Source organism: Gadus chalcogrammus, chromosome 10 (assembly GCF_026213295.1).
Source record: "Gadus chalcogrammus isolate NIFS_2021 chromosome 10, NIFS_Gcha_1.0, whole genome shotgun sequence".
NCBI lineage: Eukaryota > Metazoa > Chordata > Actinopteri > Gadiformes > Gadidae > Gadus > Gadus chalcogrammus.
In genome coordinates this window covers 17,540,340-17,564,320 of record NC_079421.1, presented here as the reverse complement: position 1 = coordinate 17,564,320, position 23,981 = coordinate 17,540,340, and the positions used below count along the sequence as shown (strand labels likewise).

At 48.9% G+C, this 23,981-nt stretch overlaps 2 protein-coding genes across 2 annotated transcripts in view; one reads left to right on the top strand and one right to left on the bottom strand.

Moving 5' to 3' along the window:
* The window catches only part of mrpl11 (mitochondrial ribosomal protein L11), a 28,137-nt gene extending 4,231 nt beyond the window's left edge, over nucleotides 1–23,906 (bottom strand). The window contains exons 1-2 of the mRNA XM_056600478.1: nucleotides 23,780–23,906; nucleotides 15,868–16,016 (exon numbers count right to left, since the gene is read on the bottom strand). Of these exons, the coding sequence (XP_056456453.1) occupies nucleotides 15,868–15,990 (123 nt within the window). The 5' untranslated portion in view covers nucleotides 15,991–16,016; nucleotides 23,780–23,906. The remainder of the gene's footprint in view (nucleotides 1–15,867; nucleotides 16,017–23,779) is intronic.
* tmem265 (transmembrane protein 265) lies at nucleotides 7,481–12,358 on the top strand. Its single transcript, XM_056600477.1, has 2 exons — nucleotides 7,481–7,779; nucleotides 10,981–12,358. Exon 2 carries the CDS (start codon nucleotides 10,983–10,985, stop codon nucleotides 12,030–12,032), a length of 1,050 nt encoding a protein of 349 aa, XP_056456452.1. The 5' UTR covers nucleotides 7,481–7,779; nucleotides 10,981–10,982; the 3' UTR covers nucleotides 12,033–12,358.
* Nucleotides 23,907–23,981: the final 75 nt, after the last annotated feature.

Sequence of the window (23,981 nt, the reverse complement as noted above, 5' to 3'; positions counted from 1 at the left end):
CACTGCAGTGTTCTGCTGTCAGCATCAGTATAGGTCCTTACAGTTATTCCAGGAGAATGCATTGTGTGAGAGAATGTGTATCAGTGTGTGTGTGTATCAGTGTGTATCAGTGTGTGTGTGTGTGTGTGTGTGTGTGTGTGTGTGTGTGTGTGTGTGTGTGTGTGTGTGTGTGTGTGTGTGTGTGTGTGTGTTCTGGGCGGCCTGTGACAGAATGCTTGTTTGTGCCTAAAGCTAGAGGGACCAAGTGATGAATGCGCCGCCCCCCCCCCCCCCCCCCTCTGCCATCACCAGGCCAACCAATGCAAAAAGCAAAATGGATGGATGACATTAAGTCAACACTCTGGACGACTGCATTTCTCTCTCTCTTATTCTCTCTATCTCTATCCCTCAAGCCGGGTTTTCCTCCGAAACCCACCTCACCGGCAATGGCTAATAAGGAATCTAATTACTAATATCGGGCCATTTTTTAACTGACCTTCAGCGGCCATTTTCCCCAACGGCGCGATACTGATTAAACGTTAATTTTCAGAAATGTGGAGGAGAGAGAAACAGGCAGACAGAAAAACAGACGTACAGACAGACAGGACAGAGAAGAAAATAGCAAAAGAGAGCCAGGACCAAGAGAAAAACACGAAAGGTAGAGAAAGGGAGACAATGTTCTTCTCAGAAAGGAGAAGACGAAGTCTGAGAGAAACGCACAGAAGCCGAGACAGTACGCGAGACTGCGAGAGAAATGGAGATCAAGAAACAAAAAGAATGAGATGAAGAAAGAGCGAGCCAGAAAGACGGGAGAGCCAGTGGAAGACAGCAGGAGAGAGCAGAGCTCCTTCTTCCTTCTGTTCACTGATGCAACGCACTAGCGGGGCCTCCATCGGTCCTTGCAGGGCAGCACACAGCAGAGCGTAGCCGTCACACACACACACACACCCACACACCCACACACACAGCCAGCCAGCCAGCCAGCGGTAAGTCATGGTCCCTCAGATGTTTGCCTCCCCGACAACAGGGAGGAGACGATGTCCGTTTGAACTTATCGAGGCGGAAACTTCTCCGAACACCAACTCCGCTAAAAAAGAGGAGCCGCCCCAAAAAAATAAATCGAATGAAAAAAAAAAAAACCCAGTCCTCGATGAGTGAACCCCTGATGAATGTTAAATGCACCGCCCGCCGCCTCTCCCCCAGCCCCGCCGCCACTTCGTTAGCGGCTAAGAGGAGTGGCCGCGCGAATTCATTAAATAACCACCGAGCCGATTGGAATCTCAGCGCGGCGCCGGAGCCATTGTTTCAGGGCTGAGGGCTTTGATGCAGATCACAATTTACTACACCCTAATGGAATGAGAACCCTCTTTAGCCCCTGGAGCCGACACACACAACCCCTCCCCCCCTCCACCTATTCTCCCCCCCCCCCCCTAGAGTCACCTCCACACACGCTCTCTCCCCACCCCCCACTATTTTCACCTCACCTTACTCTCTGTGCCCCTCCACTCTCCCACAGTACACACACATTTCTTCCCACACAGGCTGTTTCACTACCCCTTCCAAACACAGACAAACACAGACCCACAAAAAACAACCCCACTTAGTAATCCTGTGTCCCCCCCACCCCCCTGCGTCCCTACACCCAGCGGCTGGTTGAACAGGAGGGGAGGAGGAAGCACAAGCGGGATTCTAATTAAATATGGATTAATATTAGCGGTGTTTGTCGGCGCAAACCACTCAAAGGCAAACCCCCGGGCCACTGGCTGATGGTGCCTGAGCATTGCAAGCCTGCTCGCGCTGTCGCTCTCTGCTCAATCCTTGATCAGATAACCAGGCAACACACACACACACACACGCGCGCGCGCACGCACGCACGCACGCACACGCATGCACACTCACGTCTCTCTGGACTTGGGAAGCCCATATGGCATGACAGTTCCTTCCTCTCCAGCAGAGATAATTCTGCTAAAAGAGTCTTTAAGCACACAGAGGGAGAGAGCGAGAGAGTGAAAGGAATATGGGGGAGACGGGGAGGGAGATGGCGAGATAGAGACACGTTACACAGGCAGAGTAAAAACCCTAAAGATAGACGATTGTCAGCGCTTCACAAAAGCTTCTGGAGCAGAGTCTGGGCTCTGCTAAGAAATGGTTCTCCACCAGAGAGAGAGAAAGGCATAGAGGAGGAGCATAGAGGTCTCTGGGCATCCTGCCCAGAGACCTGAAGATAAGGCCAGCGTATAGAAGGACCCTTAATGCCGGGGTAGAGCGGGAGGGGGAGAGAGGGAAGCACTCCATCTGCACCAGAGGCAAAGTTGTCCTACTTTAATTAAGAGCATTCTCAAAGAGGCCCGAGGCTTCGTGGAGGTAAGGTGACAATATAGAGCAGAGGAGTTCCACCGCTGGCTTTCCCTCGTTCTGGCCACAGTGGTTTCCCCGGGCAGGTCTTGGTGGCCAACTGTAATGGCACTCGCTCAAAAAACAGAAAAGCGAAAAAGAGGCACAAAGCTGGCCGGCCATGAAAGAAAAAGGTTGCGAGGGCTGACGCAACTTCCCCCAACGCTTAGCCTTTCAGCTCTGGAGCGCGCTAGTGTTGTCCATCTGAACATCTAACCATCCCCTGGGCCCAGCCTACCGGATATATTTATATATATTTAATATATATATATATAAATAATACACACTCGCTCTCTGACAGATTAGAGTCAGGAGCTCTCCACAGCATAAAATGGCCGTAGCCCGACCGGGCCCTCTGTTCTGGCTCTTGATGCCCTCCCTCCCCCTAGTCTTCAAAGACTTCTGGGCGCACAGACGCGACGCGGTTCATGCTAATCTCGTGCCGATGTTACGCCCGTCAAACTGCTGCCGGCAGCTCTGTAGAGTAATAGCAGCGCCGTGGTGCTGTACAGCGGAAATTTGTTATAATTAAAAAAAAAGGAGCAATTAGGCAATTAATATTTAAATCACAGCACTGCCCATTTTATTTGACCCCCTTTTTATGAAGTGTTATTCTCCCGCACTCCTTTGCTCGCCGTGTGTGCGTGTTCGTGTGCGCGCGTGCGTGCGTGTGCGCGTCGGGCCAATGTATGGTAATGTGATTGGCCTTTCAGCTTCACCAACTCTTTTTAACAAGATATGGCTCTGGCATGAGAGATGGCTGCCTGTGGTGGGGGGGGGGGGGGGGGGGGGGGGGATGGCAGTGGGGCCGGGGGGTGGGGCTGATGGAAGCCAACTTGATGTGTTTGGAGAGTAAAAGGTGACAGCAGTGATGGGCGAGAGTCTGACGGCGGTGGAGAGAGCGAGGCGGCCGCCATATATATGTGTGTTTACATGCTCCAGTATGTGAACCCCGAGCATTATCCGTGTTTGAACAAACGCAATGTGTTGCTTCCGACCAAGGCTAGCGCCCTGCAGGGAGATGGGAGATAAACAACTGAAGGCCAAAGGATGTGCTTATGAATATCGGGCGAGGATCTAAGCGTGTGCGAGTGTGTGCGTGCGTGCGTGCGTGCGTGCGTACGTGCACCCGCTCTGCCCCTTGCTACCGACGGCTGAACCTAATTCCGGTTCTGACGAGCGCATTGGGAGAGGGGTGAATATATGTGCATATTAAGGTTGCCACGGACTGCTGACTGCGAGGGGGCGTTGGCCGGGCGACGCGTAGCCGCAGGTGTCGCCACAGGGAGGGAGAGGGATGGAAGAGGTGGGCGGTCGAGAGCCAGAGAGAGAGAGCGAGAGAGCGAGAGAGCGAGAGCGAGAGAGAGAGAGAGAGATGGTGAGAGATGAGATAGCAGAGAGAAGGAGTGCGGGGCCAAGAGGAGAGAATTCGTTCAGGGGAGCGTGCGACAACATGCAGATAAAACAAAATTAAGGACAAAAGCATTGGCCGAGGCCTTGTTGGGGTACGGCGGCGCCTTCAGCCAGGATTAATCGCCCCTTGGCAAAACCGGCGCGCTTGAAACATTTCCCCTCAGGAAGAGGCGGCGTTGGGGAGGGGGAGACGGGGGAGGGGGAGAGGGGGAGAGGGGGAGAGGGGGGGATGGGGACGGGGCAAGGCAGGAGGCGAGGTTAATTAAACTCTGGCGTGTGAAACATGCCCATTCATTAGCTCCATTAGCGTGGTCATTTATTCTGCTTCTGGGGTTTTTTCCTCTCCAGCCCGTGTTCAGATCAGACCCATCGCCATTGGCATCATACAGCCGGTTGGCTTTGACACCTCTCACCGGGGTCACAGCGCGGAGGTGACCTCACCGCCACACGGAGCCACACCTGCGCCCCCCCCCCCCCCCCCCATCTCTCTCGATTAAACTCTCGTTCGAGTCCCGACGACGGTGCCCGTGTGTATTGGTCCCCCGGCTGAAGAGGCACACGGCTGAACGACGACGTACAGCGTTCGATTTTACGTTAATGCCTCAAACAACAACCAGCGGGAAAGGGAAAAAAAAAAACATTTCTCTTCCACGACTCAGACTTCGACGAATTCCGTTTGAGTCGTACACCTCCGACGCGGGCGGGAAAGGCATTTGATCCGTGTGGATTTTCTGTGGCTTTTTTCCGCAGTAGTAAATAAAGCCTACACATCTCGCTCGAGACAGAACAAAGCAGAAAAGGGAAAGAGAAAAAAGGAGGAAAAAACTAACCGAAACAACGAAATCAGTTAGAGCGAGAGAGGGGGGGGGGGGCGGACGAACGGAGGGGAACACAGAATGGATTGCATCACAGCAAAGCATAACATTTTCGACTCCATTAGGTTCCGCACGCAATCTTTCTGACAGTGTTGCTGCTTTTTCCTGCCACTTCCCATGATTAATCACGTGAAGGTGGTCACTGCCCCGCCGCCAGAGGCCGGGGCCCTCTCCACATCTCCACCCGCTGAAGATGACGGAGGCATCCTAAGATCTGCTGACAACCGGCAGAGAGATGGAGGGGAGGGGAGGGGAGGGGAGGCTGAGGGAGGCTGAGGGAGGGAAAGGACCGAGGGAGGGGGGGTAGTGGAAGCTGGGAATGAATAAATAAAGGAATAGCGGGAGAGAACAAGAGAGAGAGACGGCGGAGAAGGGGAAGTGGGGAGGGAGAAAGAAACAAGAAAAAGAAAAAGGACTGTAAAATGTTAATAACACTGCAACGTCGACGCCGGCTGGCTGGCTGGCACAGCTGGTGCCGTGCCTCCCCGGAACATAACAGGATTTACACCTACATGCGGCTTTATTCAGAGCTTCTAACTACCAGCTGGTTTAGAATGGCACAGCCCGTCCCTGAGAGGGAGACCGAGGCAGACAAAAGAGAGAGAGAGAGAGAGGCGCAGAGAAACAGACACAGACAGAGAGGGAGAGGGCGAGCGAGAGAGAGGTTTGCACCCAGTCAGCACCCAGACGGAAGGTCCAGCTCAGGAGGGCAGGTGCAACCTGTCAACCCTGACTGTGCCGGAAGGTCGTCTCCAACCCCGATCCCCCACCCACCCACCCACCCACCCGACCAATGTGCGTCTGCAGATCTCCACCTGGTCTTATGCGCACCACCCGCCAACCTTCCCATCAACCCTGCTTGCCTATTTTCCCTTCTTGTTATTTCTTGTTTTTCCTCTTGCTCCCCTGCCTGAGAGCCCCTGCTATCGCCCCCCACTGAATCCCAGCCACAACTCAGTGACCTTCAATCACACCCACAGGGAGCGGAGGAGAAGTAGCCAGTGTGCCCTCTTTACTGCCTTGTCGTGTTAAAGTGGCTTTGTTTGTGTGTGTGTGTGCGTGTGTCCGCCACGAGAGCAAATGTGAATTGTGCCGTGGTTGTGTATGACTTGTGTTTCTGTGGAGGGAGAAAGTACACATTTGTTGGGTCTGTGCGTCTCCTGTATTGCGTTATTGTGTTTGTGCAGAGGGAGGGAGAAGGTAAGTCAATATTGTCTACCGTTTTGTGTGTGTGAGTTAAGGGGGAGAGAGAGACAGGGCAAGAGAGAGAGAAAGCCAGTGAGTATTGTCTATTCTGTGTATGTATGTATGTAGCGAGAGGGGTTGGTGTGTGTCTGTGTGTGTGAGAGAGCGAGAGCGGGTGAGAGTGGAATAAGCATTAGAAGAAGTTGACAGAGCTAGAAGAAGCAAGTGTACAAAGAGGGGGGGGGGGTTGGGGGTTGAGACGACACAAAGAATGAACAAAGAAAGGAAACTATACACCGTGGCTAGGAAAATGGGAAATCTTTCTTCACTGGGAAGCCAGCGAAGCGCGAACCTGAATCTGACAAGACCGATGACTCTCCAGCGCCTCTCTGCCTCTGTGGGTCTGATTAAAGTCCTGACTCTGAAAGGAGGCCACCGTAATAAGAGCGCCTTTGTAAAGGGTCCACGCTTAGAGAACCCATAGGCCAAGTACACCTGGATGAACAGTAATCTATGGCTGAAGTGAGGTGCTAACCTTCGTCTAAGTCCCTGACGTAACTTTATTAACACAAAGTTCTCGCCGCTCAGGGTCTGGCACTCTTCAATGTGCTGAAAGAGATGAAAGCCTCTCAGAACCTCGCCGGCTTTGGATTGTATTAATAATTGAGGACACCCAACATATTTGCCTCCATGGATTATACCTCAAAATGCAACGTTTTCCTTTTCTTTTCTTTTTTTTGCAGTACTAACAACTATGCTGCACAGGAAAATCGATTTCCCGAAACGAATAGCCGGACTGTGGGGAGGTGTATTAAAGCTCCAACATCTGCCTTCCCATCAGGTCTAAATGAGCCTTCGGGCTTCAAACATCTTTCGCTCTGCTACTTGTCTTGCTCTCCCCTACGGGGCGGAAAGGCAAATGAGGCATAGCGTTGAAGTAAAGCAGAAGTGATTTCGAAGCAAGATACACCCTCGTGATCACCATAATCCAGCAATATCCTGTAACCGCAGACCTCAAAATATTCTAAATCCCTCCACAACGTCCCGCAGCTAAAAAAAGAAAAAAAGAAGGTGGCGGCAGGGAGCCAGACGAAACGGGTGTGTGTGTGTGTGTATGTGAGAGAGAGACAGAGAGACATAGGGGTAGAGAGAGGGAGAGAGGGAGGGAGGGAGGGAGAGAGAGAGAGCGAGGGGAGGGGGAAAGGGGTGAGTCGCGAGCACGTAGCCTGCTTACAAATTAATACCACAGTTATAAATGCGACTTTCTCTTTTTTTTTTTTATAACGCGGTGCCCCGCTGTTGTTAAACGCTACACGTTCGTTTTGCAACAGACGCGTCACGCTGTTAAACGGGGTACATCGCCATGCGGGGGATTCTTGAGTCCGGCATGCACTTATTATCAATTTTTTCACGATTCTGACCGACTTTTCAGCACCCACACCTCACGACCAGAGCTCGACAGCACTGAACTCAACGCAGCTCCCTCTCCGCCAGGCCGGGGAGTCAGAACAGAGACAGTACGGAGAGGTGGCGGCTCCCGCTCCACCGAGCTCCACCGAGCACCACGGAACCGGCAGAGGGACATGACATATTTACAGAGGAATAAAATATCTTGGTCTCTTGGATGGCTACGGAGACCATTTTTTTTTTTTTTTTTTATAAAACTCCGGTGTAGTGCAGCGCTGGGTGCACTGACTTTTCTGTCTGTTATACGACGGCCGATAGCGTAGCCTACTATAGTTTCGAGAGGGAAAAAAACAAGAAGCACGATTCTTAAATGCGAATGCGACGACTTGGCAGGACTTTAGTGGATGGAGCAAGTTCAGCGTTGACCGTGGACTACCGTCGATTTAGGCTTGCACTGCGAAAAGGTTCACTTGCTCTCCACACACCTAAGTGGATTTACAGCTCAGGCGCAATACGAATGATTTGGGTAATTATACGATTTATTTGTTACGATTGTGATGATATACCGAAGCTATTGCAGTAATAAAACAGGTGTTGCATTGCTGGATGTTTGTGATAAATGAAGGGGAGGGAGGGGGCGGGGGTTTAATAGCCTGCATAATTTAAAGAAAACGATAAGAATCTAAATGAATGTAGGCCTATATTACATCAGGACCGAGCTTAAACTTGAACTAGACTATGAAGGGGGATTAAATCAACAGTTGTGTGCTCCCTGGTGATTTGCCGTTGATGTGATCAACAGAGGTCGAGCAACGCATTATCAGTAATTGCACACAGGTTGTGTCGCTTGCCATTCATCTTTTAGCAAATTAAACAGAGCCGTTATTCTATCCCAACACGGTTCCTCTAAATGACTTGTGTGACACTTGCAAATAGGTGTATATTGTTATTCGGGCGAGGTCTTTCTACAGTGCAAGGCACTATAAAATGCTAGTGATAATGAATTGTGTTAAGTACTAAATCCTTCCGCTACCTGTTCATCCGCAGGTCCGTACCTTGACCTGCAAGACACCAATGATAATGAAACACCGATTTGACACACACACACACACACACACACACACACACACACACACACACACACACACACACACACACACACACACACACACACACACACACACACACACACACACACACACACACACACAGCAAATGATGTGGATATGGAAAAAGTAGTAGGGCAGAGTGAATGGTTTCACCTGCCCATGCATCTTAATAAAAAAACAACTATAAAAATACCTCACATATGGACCGTAACATGCCATTACTCATACCTAGAGCCAAAATAGACTGTGAAATAGAGTGTCTCTCCTTGTCAGCTGCAGCACCCCAGAAAAGGTGTGTGTGTGTGTGTGTGTGTGTGCGCGTGGAGGCTGATGAATGATGGTGGTTATTGATGAGGGAGTGTCATGTCACTCTCCCTCACTCAGAACAAAAATAAATTACCTGGATTACCATGTTGCATAAAACAAAAAACCGAAGCGCAGAGGCTAACTGAGGCAGAGGACATCCTCCCTGAGGAAAATAAGTGAAAGGTGCAGGCTTGAGACTATTGACCAAAATAATGTTTTAAAGATAACGGAAGGCCTCCAACACGGCTAAACAGCTGTAGAGATCTTGTACACGTACACACACACAAAGTTCTTGCAAACATAATAATTCAAATATATATATATATATATTTTTTAATGTCATTATAGCGCCGGCTCCCAGGTTTCGTCGCCCAGACTTGATGTGTCTTGGGTGTTGAAACCTGATTATGTGTCTTGGATTCGGAATCAAGCGGGTGCTATACAGAAGCGCTAGTGAGATAATAAGACGGTCAGTGGTGAGGGCTTTTGTCTGCCTTTTTATCCATTTATTTCCCTTCCTCTTTCCCCCCGGAGGAAATTAATCAGTTATATGTCACATCCTCAGTCTCTGTCTCTGTTTGAGATTAAATCTGAGCCATGTGTCCGCCTCTTGGCCCATGTTCTCCTCTGGTATTAAAAGGTAGAGGGATTCCTGATAGGTTATCATTGTCCCATGGCTTTACTCCCAAGTGGCTGGAAGTCCCTCCATTTCCCTCCATCTTGCCTCTTCATAACTCTCTCCCACCTCGTCTTTATATGGGCCTTCTGCCACCCGGCCCGAGCCTGCTTATGAACCGTTACCATCACGCAGTAACCCTTTATTAGGCATGTGCACAGCCAAGACGCCTATTCATCTTTAATGTAGGCTCTTTTGCTGGGGCTCTCTCTCCCCACTGCATTCAAACCTCTCCCTCTCTCTCCCCCTTCATGCCTTTCATGGCTAGTGTGTCTCCTTTCCCAATGTGCTGCACCCACACAGACACACACACACAACCACACACATTTAATCTGGACCTCGGCAGCCCTCCTCCAAGACTCCAGATGACAGACTGCAACACCCCCAACCCCCCCCCCCTCCCTTTCAGAAATGAGATCAGTGTGAAAGAGCGATTAGTGATTAGTGTCTACCAACACCGACCAAAAATCATCTACATCACATTCCACACATGCGGCGATTCACTCAAGAGACGGTCCAATTCCCTCTCCCCGAACCCTCTCACGGCTCGATCGCGCTAAAGCGGTGGCGTTCGCTTGCGCCACATCAGCGGACGCTAATGATTTCATATTACCATGCCATCGATCGGGTCAGTGGCTCGCCGCCGTGACTGTGGACCCGGACGATAATGGTGGCCGCTCCCGAAGCGGGCTTATAGCGGTCCAACGCCATCTCCCCGGCTCAATACAATAAAAAGAAAGGCCGGGTTCAATTCCACGCCGGAGTCGATGATCATCCCTCAGACGGGGATCAATACTGGAGGCTTAATACTGTCCCCTGAATGAGATATGGTATGGCAACAGAGAAACAAATACTCACATTCAGACAGCATCGGGGCCCCCAGCTTGACATGTGCACCCAGCGTGAGGAACAATTCAGAGAAATTATCCTTGAACAAATAGTGCGTTATCAATATTCAGTTGAAATGAGACGGTAATTTGAGGCAGCCGCAGGCGGTGGAGTGGGACCGTGGTCTGTGTGTGTGTGTGTGTGTGTGTGTGTGTGTGTGTGTGTGTGTGTGTGTGTGTGCGCGCGCACGGTGGGGAGGCGACGAGCACATCAGGCTCCAGAAACAAAGAAGAAAGGTGGTACAAAGGGCGCCTTTGCAAAGCGAGTAATGAATTTATCACAAACACGATTAGTGAAATATGTATAAAAGAAAGTATGACAAAGAAATTCAATATAGTTTCTTTCAAAACACACACACACACACACACACACACACACACACACACACACACACACACACACACCCTTCCCTGCTGTATCCATCAGGTAGATGCAACCCAGAACGAACAGCTTGTTAGGCTGTGAATGTCTTCCTACCAGGCAACCGACATCAAACCGACCCGTTATTCTTTAATTAGGGTCTGCGCAAACCTCCGCATAAATACATATCAAAACAAAAACCAAACATACGTTTTACCCAGTGTGTTTTATGTGACTGTGGTGACTCAGACATGCCGGGTTTGATTCTACCCACTAAAAGAAAGTGGGCCACCGCAGCTCAGTCTCTCCCTTCATACGGTGTGACAGTCAAAGCACCAGGCGGTGAACGGCACACTGCGCCCCCTGATGTTCCTGCCTCTCTTTCCAGGCATGGTGCCCACGCCCCAGGTGTGCGTATCCACCCTGGTGACAGTGAGCACGATGGCGGTGGTGGACCTCTACCTGCTGGAGCAGAGCATGCTGGGGGCCCGCGGCCTCCCCGGGCCCAGCAGCTGGCAGTGTGCCACCGTGCTGCTGGGCGACGCCGGCTTCCTGGTGGCGCTGCGCTTCGTGTCGGCCGGGGTGGTCTCCGAGGCGCGCTCGCCGCACCGCGGCTTCGCCAACGCCCTCTGGTTCCTCTTCCTCTCCCTGCTGCAGCTTAAGCTCTTCTTCGTCTGCCACAACTACCGGCAGGAGCGCCGGCCGCCCGACCCGCTGGCGCGGAAGACGCTGACCCTGCTGCTGTCCGTCTGCCTGCCCTCGCTCTTCCTCATCCTGACGGGTGCCGACAGCATGACCCCGCCGCGCCGCAAGCAGGAGGTGCGCAGCCGCCTGCTGTGGGTGGTGGTGGACCTGCTGGACGTGCTGGACCTGCAGGCCGGGCTGTGGGAGGCCCACGGGGGCCCCGCGGAGCACGGCCTGCCCGTCTGGGTGGAGGGCCTGGTGTTCTTCTACTGCTACGCCCTGCTGCTGCTGCTGCCGTGCGTGGCCCTCACCGAGCTGGGCTCCACGGGCCTGCCCGGACAGCGGGGCCCCCGCAAGGAGGCGCTGTACCCGTGGCTCAGCCTGGTCACCATCAACATCTTCACGCTGGGCCTGAGGGGCACGGGGATGCTGTGGTTCCGGGACTCCCGGGTGTCCACCGTGTTCCTGGGGAAGAACCTGCTGGCCCTGGCCGTGAAGCTGAGCGCCGCGTGGGAGCGGCGGGGACAGGACCGGGGGGCCGGAGGGGCGGCGGCCGGGACGGCGGCCGGGGCCGGGGCCGAGCCAAGAGGGGGGTCCTTACCCCTGCCGAGCCAGGGCAGGGTGGAGGCCGGGGAGACCCCCCAGTCGGCGTCGGCTCCGGCCTCCCGTTATCACACACTGACACACACCCAGAACAACAGCCTGGCCAGCCTGGGACCCAGCGAGGCGCCCTCCTTCATCTCCCATGAGCTCTAGGGAGGCGCGCTCGACTTGAGACGCTCCCCACGCATGCACGGAGCGCCATGTGCTTTTAAGCAGCCGTACACAACGACCGGAGGACGCTCACGGGTGCACCCGGACGATGAGAAAAAACTCGTCCGTGGACCTACTGCTCCGGGTGGGTCGATGTGACCACGCATCCAGAACTGGGGTAATCCATTGGACACTGATGGTGGAGGATAAGCAACGACGGCTGTAAACACATTTGTCCTGTTGTATTTTTGGGCACATTTTGTTTTATTATACATTTTGTAAAAAGTAAAAACAAATAAACTAAAAATACAATAAGCATTGAAGAAATATTGATAGCTCCAATGTTCCTTATTGTACATAATTTGTTGTGTACATTTTAAATCTAGACCCTCACACCAAGAGGCAAATGTATTTCACTTTTTACTCGTGTTTTAGCAGAAATATAAATAAATTCTAGGCTGATAAGATGGAAAAAATATGGATACCGTGCGATCATCAATATTTACACCGTAGGATGTTTTAACGGTTGGGATGTTAACGTTTGTCTAACAAACCGATGTAGCCACGTTCCACATCCCAGCCCTACTGCTTGTTGAGAAACCAATTCTTTTATACAACTTCTGTCCTAAAACCGACCCTCCATCTCCCATTATATAAAAGCCAGTGAATAAATGTTAACAAGGGCAAAAAAACAACAACAATGCCCCTTGTCCTTTTCCTTTTACTTTACACATGTTGTCTTTAATGACGGTATTGCCCTTAACCCAGATGATGTGTGCAATGGTGTCTTTATGGCCGCGGTCTATCAAGCCCATGCACGCTGACAGACCGCTGGGGGCCGGGTGAATAGAAGATCTACAGTACTGTCAAGTGCCTTGTTTCCTTACGCGCCCACCCCCCCCCCCCCCCCCCCCCCCAACCCCACCCCACCTCTGGGGTGTCAGTCGACACACATTAAACAAACCATGTGGACTTGGACGAATGCCCCGTGTTTACTGTGGACTTCTGCTGCCGTTATTAGGTACAATCCCAGGGGGACGCCGCACAAACTGTAATAAAGTGTTTCATACTCCTCTGCCGGGGCTGACGTGTTGCTGGTTATCATGTTGGGGCCGTATTGGCAGGCTGTCAGCCCCCGCTAAGGGGCCGCAGAGGGCCGACGAAAAGGCTGCTGGAGCCAAGAACACTGTCTTACACATTAGCCTTGTGTTTGTAATTCACCGAGGTTTCAAGTATTTCCCTGTACCAAACTGAAACAGCAGTCGTCAACAACGTTTGCTTATTCAACACCACATCTTATTTCACCTCCACAGCGCTTTGTTCAGGAAACGGTGCGACGATCCCAAAAGGGTTTGTTTTCTCGGATAGCTAACCCGCAGTCACCGAACGCCCGTTGCATTTTTAACACGCCGGGGAAAACGTTTTTTTTTTTTTGCCAGTTGACAGAGCGGGGAACCGTGAGAGAGGGGGACCCATCGTTTAAACCCACCTCCGATAGTCACGCTGTATTGAGCGCACAACATAAACTGAAGCAAGCCTCCTTCTTCCTGGTTTCATGAGGGAAGAGATAGTTCCAGAATCTAAGGTTGCTTGCATCATACAAAAGAAACAGGAGCGAGCACCTTGCGATTTTCTTTTCAACGTTTCACAAAGGGCTTCCCGTGGTGCTCCTGGGCCAACGCCACGCTCCTCCGCCTGCTTCTCACCCGTTTATCTTCCCTCCTAATTTGATATCATATTTGTTCAAGTGCCAAAGAGCTGCTCTGTGATTTATGAGGCGGGCATATTGACATTAAAATGTTGACGCCAATTCACACATTCAGTCGGGTGAAATTTTTTTATATTTATTCTGGGCTCCTCTGGGAACGTTCACTCTGTTTCCCTTGGTGTTTTCACTCCCAGCGAATCTGCGGCAGGATGTGCACTATGGACCAGTCGCACCGTCTATCTCTCGCCCACCCTCTCACTTTCATCTCTCCCTGCCTCCATCGCTCTCCATTTCAAACACTCGCCATTCCGGGTGCTCTCCCCATTGGCCGACTACTCATTTTTCTATTATAAAAGCTGTGGAGCAAGCCGGGCAAATGACTACCCCCTTGGATTTGATACACCTGTTAAGCCCCAGATAACCGCGCTCAGCAGCCCTCTTCCAGTGACCACGGCTCCTTCACTATGGTCCAAAGGATCTCTCACCCAAAATTCCCCCTCTTCTTCCTCCTCCTCCTCTCCCCCACGCAATCAAAGTCCCCTGCATTCGTTCTCTCCATTCTCCACCCGCTCGTATTTATTTCACTCCTGGACTGTAATTATTTTCTGTCAGTTCTCTCCTGTCTCCGGCACCCCCTTTCTCTTTTATTTCTCTCGTTTGTTTAAATTTGCCCCGGGGCCGACCGGCAGCCGTACCCCCCCCCCCCCCCTCGGCACTTCCCCTGTCACGGGTGGTTAGGCAAGGAAAGGCAGGGAGAGACGAACCCAAGGAGAAGAGACGCTGCAAGATTAAAGGGTCCGGCCCGCTGCCTAAAGTGGAGCGGGCTGCCGAATGCCATTTATTTACAGTTTTCCACCACACACACACACACACACACACACACACACACACACACACACACACACACACACACACACACACACACACACACACACACACACACACACACACACACACACACACACACACACACAGGTTCATAGAGCGGGCCGCCACACACAAATACCCAGACACAGGCACGCCTGCGTCGGAGCGCTCGCTCCGCGCCACAACAATGCCGAACATGACACGGGCCAAAAACAACAGGGAGGCGTGTCAAAACAGAAAGAAAAGCCACCTTAACACAAACATGGTGGCTTTGATTTGCTCCGCTGTGGCTCAACGTGCCTCATTACCGTCTGCGCCACGACATCAATCCCTCAGAGCGTGCGGGGGTCCGCCCGACCGCCGTGTTACCGCGTGCGAGCGGGGGGGGGGGGGGGGGGCGGGGGGGTACGTCGGAGCCGGCACGGGGACGTCTGCATCATTTATCACCGCCACAGAGTTCTTACGCTGGACGTGGGCCACCGGCTTTTGTGCGGGAGGAATACTTTCGTGTGACACCACAAAGGGATGTGGTGATCAAGACACCCCCATTCTATATTCGTCTTTTTTTTTTTATCCCAGACGGATAAACTGTACCTACTGTACTGCATGCACCCTACCCCTGAACATCTTTCAAAAACACAGAAACAACCACATGGCTCAGAGACACGGGGACTAACGCGAGGCAAAGTGTTCAACTCGATTTCTTCTTCTTTAACCGCACCTTGTTAAGTGAAACGTATATATGCTTATACGCAAACCACACATGCAGATATAACAAACCCGGGCGAACACAGTAACAACAACAAAAAGACGATTGAGGACAGTCTAAGTCCTTCGCTGACACCTTTGGTTCTGGGGATACTGTGGAAGCCTTTGGTGTCGAAGACCCCGAGCAGAGTGAAAAGGTTGCAGGCTAAGGTGGAGCGTGACGGCCCCGGCAGCGCAGAGCCGTCACGCCAGAATGGGAATGAGAATATGAACAGAGGCCCTCGGCAGCAGAGCCAGGGGAGTGATTGATGTACAGGTAGGTTGGGGGGGGGGAGGGAGGTAGATGTGGGGAAGCTGGCTACAAACAAGACAGGTCACGCCGGGTTGAATAAGATGATGCCTTTAGTGGGATTGGGATTTCTTTAAATGGGAAAAAGTTAAAAAGTACACAATGTGCGGATGGATGCAGTGCTGTGGCTTGACCCTGGATGAGCAATCGAGAGGAAAAGGAGGGGAACAGGATGGCACGCAAGAGTTTTTTGCTCGGGACCTTACCTGTCCCAGGATGGGGCCAAGTGGGGGTCCAGGGGCGGCCTGTCCAGACCTCACTATGGCCCGGATCATGTTGTTCACATCCAGCTTCTTAACCGCTTTAGCGGCCTTGGAGATCTTCGACATGGTGGTGGTGGTGGGTCCGTTTGCTCCTGGAAGGATAAGGAGAACGAAAACATATTTCATAACAATTATAGAAAAAGTGGGAAGAAAATTTAGCCTTCCGGCGCATAACTGTTGCAACTCATTTACACGGTCCTGATGGTTGAAAGATCATACACACGTCAAAAGTGACGCCCACGGACCTAAACTCTAGCGTCTATCCATTTGAAAGAGGAGTTGAGCAGCTGCAGCAACACAAATCTTTTGCCCTCCATCAACACAGCAGAAGACATCTCTTCTGGTAGAGTTTCTGGTAATGATCAGCGAGTGGATACGGCCGTGGGCCTCTGCTGCGTGCAGCCGGACAACCTGCAAGGATTTTTGAACTGGTGTGTGCTCAGAACACTGGCAGCATGCCAAACACCTTCACCACTTTCAGTCTGTCCCCACTGACTCCCTGAGCTATGGCCCAGCAGCACTTCACCGGTCCCTCCCCAGCCCCAGACCGCCTCCCCCCCCATCCCCACACGCCCCTCCCTCCCCAGCACTGGGGAGGGAGGAAGTCCCTCCATCAGTGAAAGACAAGAGTCCTTCTGGTCGGCGGCTGTTATTGGACAGCGGGTTCAAGAAAATATTAATATTGTGCATGTGTGGACAGGGTGGGTAGGGGGTCATTCCGCAACGGAAGGATGGCAAGTGTGTTCGTTCTCACTCGACCGCTCAATGCATTTGGCAAATTAGAACTTAATTAGAGGAGTGTGGGCGGGGGGGGGGGGCGGGGGCAACTGGCCTGAACTGTTGGCTGTACTTTAGGGACGCAACAGACATAAAATAAGGCCTATAATCTACTGAAGAAAAAAATGCAGCTATGGCATTTAAAAAAAGAGAAAGTGAGGAAAGATCAATGACTGGAGCCCGGGGGACAAATAGAGGTTTTAATGCCTGGACGGGTGGTTCTGGGGGGGCTCTGAATTCAATAAAGTCAAAGTACTTTGTGGGAGAGTGAAAGTCGAACCATGTTTCCCTCCAGGAACCAACGGGCTGGGGAGGGGTGACCAATCAGATCAGCAAAATAGGCAGCGGCACATGAGGACGTATGGAGCCCCCTGTTGCTCCACCACAGAGCTGCAAACCTCCCGTGAGTTCTGCCTGAAAAGCCTTTCTATCTGGGCTTCTAAGGAACCCCCTATGGTGGCTGTCAGAGGCCACGCACCGTGTAGTCCAACCGCTGCTTTGGTGCAGTTTAAAAGTGATGAGCAGACTACTGACGGCCGCTCGGAAACCGAATCTATGTCGATACGCGAGTGAGTTGCTTTAGTTTACGTCAACACACTTAGTTTACGTCAGTGTTTCGCGTGCTTATTTTGGGTGCAGGAGGGTTCCTGGGAAATTTGATTGGAAAAAGCAGGGCAGCCTACATCAAATCCTGAGTGAAGAAACTCAGTTATCAAACATGACAGGCTGCAGATGGGCTGTGCAGCAGCTCCAAGCGTTTGTTGCAAGGGCAACCAGAAAAAACGAACACAAACCAAGGCGTCAACTTCCTCCAGGAATAGAATTCCAATCCAGACACACAAAACGACTTGCTATCGCAGAAAATGCAGGGTTTAACTTCGACCTAGCCGGCGGTCGGCGCAAAACACTTTAGAAGTGGTCGGGTGAGGACCTGGCCGATCTCAGTTATTCAACATGATTGATGAAAATTGCTGTTCCTTTGACTTATAATGGATGGAGCGATGCTCCATCCATTATAGCAGTATCACACAACAGAAGGTGTTTTTGGACATTGAATTATCTCTGGTGGGTGCCAAAGCGAATCCAGGGTCCGGCAAAGCATAATCCTGACCACCAAAGTGTAAGTTAATGAGTAAAATAGTAAAATATAGTCTTGGCCAACGGATGGCGCTAGGTTGAAGACCTACTAGAAACCAACCAAGCGCCTGTTATTGTCAGACCCATGGATAAGAACGGTCTTTGGCCGGCTAGCACCGAAGATGGTCGCACTGGGCCAATTGGTTCAATGAATAGGAAGTTAGAACTGTCCGTTCTTATCCAATGAATTGACCAGTCCTTCTGAAACCTTCGCTGTAAATGCAAAACTAGCCATACAATTATTCCCGGTTATTTGCCTCTATTCTATTGAGACGCTGACAAACAAAGCCCACAATACTTATGGCGGCAAATCACTGCCAAAAATAGCAAGCAACAATGCCTTTACGCGTGCACACAACTAGCACATCCGTGCACAATATTTTTTATTGAGAGCACTTTTACTGCATTAGCAAAAAGTATTTCCCTTCTTGCGAGCGCAATAATAAAGCCATTAAGGGGAAAATCATTCCTTGAGTGAGCACATAATGTAAGCAGCAGGAAACCGACGCCCCCCCCCCGTGCACAAATGCCGTCTTTGCCTTAATGATCGCAAAGTGTTTTCGTGGTAGCTCAGATTTTTTTTTTTTGCCGGGCAATGGTTTTCTTTTTGACACTACGTCCACAGCTCAAGCCTCTATGGAAAGCACTGTAATGGAAATTGACACAGCAGTCGCCTGGTAATATATCTATTTTTCATATATATATATATACATGTGTGTGTGTGTGTGTGTTAAAGGGGTTTCATTTACTTAAGCCTAAAATAGATTTTGATTTATCAAATGGTCATATATATAACACTAAATAAATACATGGATTTCTGTAAAATAAGGTAGAACAGACTGTTCGCAGATCATGCATCACCCCCCATTCTCACAAGCTCTATTTAATTTGCTCTCAAGAAAAGGCCTGGTTCCCCTCCCTAACAAAAAGATGTATGCCCGGTATGAGATAAACCAATCACAACCGTTTATCTAACATGAGGTGGGGTAATACGATGATGGTTCAGAGGAGTGCCGTAGAGGCGTTTTCATTGGCTGATGGAGAACGGTCTGTTGGTTACGCTATCCAGACGCTGGATGGTACATTTTCACTAAAATAAGAATAAACTACTGCAGTTAAAGCTTTTTTTGAGAAGAAAGGTTATTTTGCCGCCAAGTGCTGCATGCATCACATGTTTCATCGCTATGATTGGTTGTAGGCCTATCCAATCCTTTCCAGAGGCATTTTGTTCTGCACCTGTTGGTGCCGCCCTTTGGAAATCGAAAACGAACAGAGAGGATCCAGACTAATTGCAGTTTACAATTTATCTGACGATGCAAGGCTAATTGTTAACCAGGAAAAATTCCTGAACAAGTTTTACAAAACTGAATTGACATTCAGACGTTATGGTCAAAGATTGCGGAGGCTTAGCTTAATTAAGAGCTTGATTAAGCTCTGGGTGAACAAAGTAATTGAGCCTTGCAAAGCATGTGGTGTTCTTGAACCATGTTCTGCCACTGTTTTCTCTGATGCATTCCTGCCAGGAAACTGCAGTGAGAGAATGTAGGCTGCAGCGCAATTTGTTTTACTTGTGGGTAATGCCTCTACAAATGTATTGTTGACAAATTCATCAAAGATTTAAAAAGCGTTTGCATATCAAATAAATAAAAAGGAGGAGAGAAGAATTTCAATCAAAAAGCTGAAACGTCCTTCCTGTGGAAAGTCCTTGATAATCAGCCTGTGCATTTTGTGAGTAAAAGGGACACCATGAAAAACTCTATTATATTCCCAGAGTCATTGTTAACCTTCATCATCCATTCACTGTGATTCCACACAACAAACCACATCTGGTATTCAGAATTCAACAGAGTGCTTGGTCAAATCTAATTAATGCCGACTTAGTATCTGAGGCAAACAAGCAAAGATTAACAATTAATTTGTTGACAGAAAATATGCACATGCACGTGGGCTAAACACAGCGGTGCTACTGCGGCGTTTAGTCGAGATAGGGCTTCTTTTGTCATTTTATGGCAGAAGTCTCGTCCATTACCCGCGTGGGGTCAGTGAGGCCTGCACAGCTCCCTGTCACAGGTCATAATTACAGACGCTAAAGGGAGAGTATTTTGTTGAGCAAAAAGCCCCCGTGCTCCGTTTCACTACAAATGCCTGACATTTTATGAGCCACAAAAGAAAGCCTTTTCCGTTTTTGTTCGGGACTTAGTTGTCCCGAACAAAAACGGAAAAGCCTTTCTTTTGTGGCTTTCTTTTAATACAAGTTTAATTTGTACCAAGTACATTTGTGTTAGTAATTGCTGCCTTCATTGTTCCTGACACACAATACCCGTCTAATTACGTCCATGTGAGACGCTGCTTAGTAATCTGATCATATCCCGGATCACTTCGACTAGTGACAGACTGTGTCTTGCATTGTTTACTCAGTGTTATGAAGATGGTACCTGAAGCTTTTCTGACGATTCTCGGATCCAATTACGAGACATTCTTCTGTCATATTAAAGCCAGCAAAAACACTGCATGTTCTTGTCTGGTTGGTGTTCCAAGTAAGGCTTTGAGCCGATGTTTTTGGCGCGTTGGATAATACCTCAGATATGTGATCCTTTGGGAGTTTTTTTTTTTAATCTAGGTTGAAATCCTCAATGCTCATTTACCAACTACAACAATAATGAGCAACAACAGCAATCTCCTCGTTTGGTAGCCAATCCAAAGGGATACCTCATGCTATGTGGTTACCATGACTCCCACACAGTTTCAGAGACCAATGTGGCGCAAGAGAAAAAATAAGCCGCAAATCTTGCAAGGTCTCATTAACCAACATAGGTTTAACATTTGTGAACTCTTAGACAAAGCATCTCACTAAAGGTCACCATAGCGTCGGTTTGAATTAGCATCAGAATACTGATATGGGAGATAATTGCAAAAAAAAAATGGCCTTATCTGCATGGCAAAAAATAAGTAATTTCATGCCGTTAAATAAAAGTCGGCTTGGCTGTAGTGAACAGATGCATCTTATACAGCCGATGACCTTGAAGCCTTGATATGCTTCGACCACTTCTAAGCACTATAAAATAAATTAAAAAAAAGTTGTGTTTTGTTAGGCCTTTGAAAATATGGGATTCTAGATGGGGAGGGGGTTGGCGCACAAAAGCGTGCACAGGTTGAATACTGATCAAATCGATCAGCCCGGATCTCTTAATAGCAGGGAGCCGTGATCCGAGGGCTAGTCAAGATGGTCCTGATGCGATCAGAGGATTAGCCGACATCAAATGTAGTTACAAAAGGACGGGCGGTATTCCGGTGTTGTTCCACATTAGTATTCCTCTGTCATACACCACACCATAGGCAGCGTATTGATTGCTGGATGCCAAGTGTTAAGGGGCCCCTCAAACAGGACAAATAAGTCCAGATGAGTGTGAAAGATCCCCTTAGGGTCTCAAAACAGAACTTGTGTGATTCTGGCTTTAACCTCGGTAAGAGAATGTAGGACTGCCCTTAAGCAGGTCTTTACGTAACTCTGACTGCTGTGAGGAATCATGTATTGGCAACACAACATCCACAAGTCATCCCTGTGCTTCAAAAAACGCATTAAAACGTAACAAATCACACCGTGTCGCCCAGCACCAGGACTCTGGGTGGAGCGTCGCTATGTGGGTTGAATACGCAGTCTGAGGTACACTTCACTCCCCCAGGTGCTGTGGCGGGCTGACGGATATTTCTATCTGCCATTTTTTTTACCTTGGAAAACATTGGTCTTCAACACAGAGGGGTAGAAAACACAGCTTCGAAACGCCCACCATTATGATTGAAGCACATAATTGGCTGATGGCAACACTGGGAAGACAGCAGACGCCTGTCGCTCAAACAGCATAGCATCCATCGGCAATGACATGTGGGCCCTGTAATATTTCTATCAAGTGTGACACACACACACACACACACACACACACACACACACACACACACACACACACACACACACACACACACACACACACACACACACACACACACACACACACACACACACACACACACACACACCTAACAATTTACTGGTCTTGGCAGGTGTTAATTTTAGGACCATCTTCAGTTAGGAATGGCACCAACAGAATAGCAATAGAGAGAATGTTCCATTGAGGAGGTGAACTGAGAAACATCTAAAGCTACATCAAGAGACATTGAATATGATGTATACTATTGATGTACACATAAGTTGTTTATCATTGATGTCAATAATAAACCACTACTCACATCAATACATAAAATGTTACATCTCTTGATTAAGCCTAAAGGCTGTCTTGTCATCTTTTGGTATAACGCTAATGTCCACATTCATATTATCGACAGCATGTCTAAAATACATCATTATCATCAGCCAGCTCTATTGCGGATTGGGCGAGGAGCTACCGATTTATTGATGTCACCATCAATAAGGAGATAAGGTTAGAGGGATGAAATAAACTAGAGGGAAATAACAAGCGAGTATTGAGTTCAGAGAGCGAGTAAGTGAGAAGAATGTCATCACTGTTATCCCCAAGCAGTAATTGGTCCCAGTAGCAATTTAAATTCTTAATACATTTTTAGTTGTTACGCAAGTGGTTTTAGAATTTTCTTGTACAATAAAGCCTGACGATATAGTCTAGGCTACATAGTTGCATTTCAACAGGGGCTTATTTCTTCAAGGCATTTTACCTAAGTGTCCCTCTCAATTAGGGCTCTCTAATTAATACATTTTGAGGCACGAAGGATGCCAGCTGCTATCCAGATAGTGATAGCTTTGGGTGTGGATATGGTAGGATTCCTTATACGCCTTATGTCTCTTGGGCTTTTGTCTCAGCGTTTGTTGGGAAACTGCTACAATTAAATATACATCGGGCCATTTTCCGTACAATAGTCATTAAGAAAATGTGTTTAAAATCCAGTTTATATTAACATGTAAACAAAAATAAAAATAATCAAGACTCATCGACAGAAGAGCAGGCTTAGCTTATAAATATGTGCACGCTAAGCTTATAATGGGTCCTTCTTCCCAATATCGGTTTGTGACATAATGGAACAGTTATTTGAATAGGATGTACGAGTCTGGTGTGGAATCTATTTTACCCAGACTAAATATTGACGGTCATGGTACATAGGGTGAACCTCAAGAGAACATGCAGAGCGTGGATATTTAGTGTTTTATACCAGAACCTGCTTGCTTCTAGGAGCCAGTGATCACAAAGGGAATACTTTTGGTGTAGTGAGATAGAATATTACCATAACCAAAAAAAGGACAACACATTTCAACCGTAAAACAATGAATTCATCAGGCACAATCAGATGAAGCAACCAAACACTTCATCATAAGCAACACTTGTTTTGACGCAGTTAGATGGGTTCATACTATAAAAAAGAAAAAAAAGAAACCCATTTATAACGTTGGCCATTGATCATTTTAGGAAGGGAGCAAGCACTGCCATCTTGTGACCTTCATGACATGGACGCATTTCACACAACCTTGTAATTCAGGCAAATTCCCCTCCACTGTGTCTAACTTTCCGGTAATACATAGGCTACATATGTACCACATACATTGCTATAATTTAATCTTACAATGGTTGTCTAAAGTGTCAGTTATATGTTGAGTAGCAAGGTAGTAAGTTGAAGAGCATTAAAGTGGAAATGACAGTAGTGGATAACGTCAGCGTATGATAAAGTACAATCGTTGTGATTTAGACGGATACTGTAATAAAATAAACGCAGACGCCATTTATAATTGAAATGTAATTAAAGCGTCTGTAATTATTTGAACGTTAAACATGCTAACGTCTGCTTAAATGAGTCCACTTCTATGCAACTGTCGAGTTATTGTAACGACATTGACTAAGGTCGCATATCCATGTTAAGCATCATCCAGCTCACACACAGCATTATTGATCAAGACTGATTTACCGCTATATTATCATACCTGGGACTTGATCTGGACTTTCACGCTGTTGACAGAACCACTATGGGCGCAGCCATTTTGGATTACTCAATGGAGCCTACGACGAGAAGCGATTGCTGAATGCTGCCCCCTGCCGGTGTGTATACACCACACCAGCAAGTGAACCATAGGACTGGTTGAACCGCATGACGTTTTCATCACATTCAATTCATTCAGTTTTTTA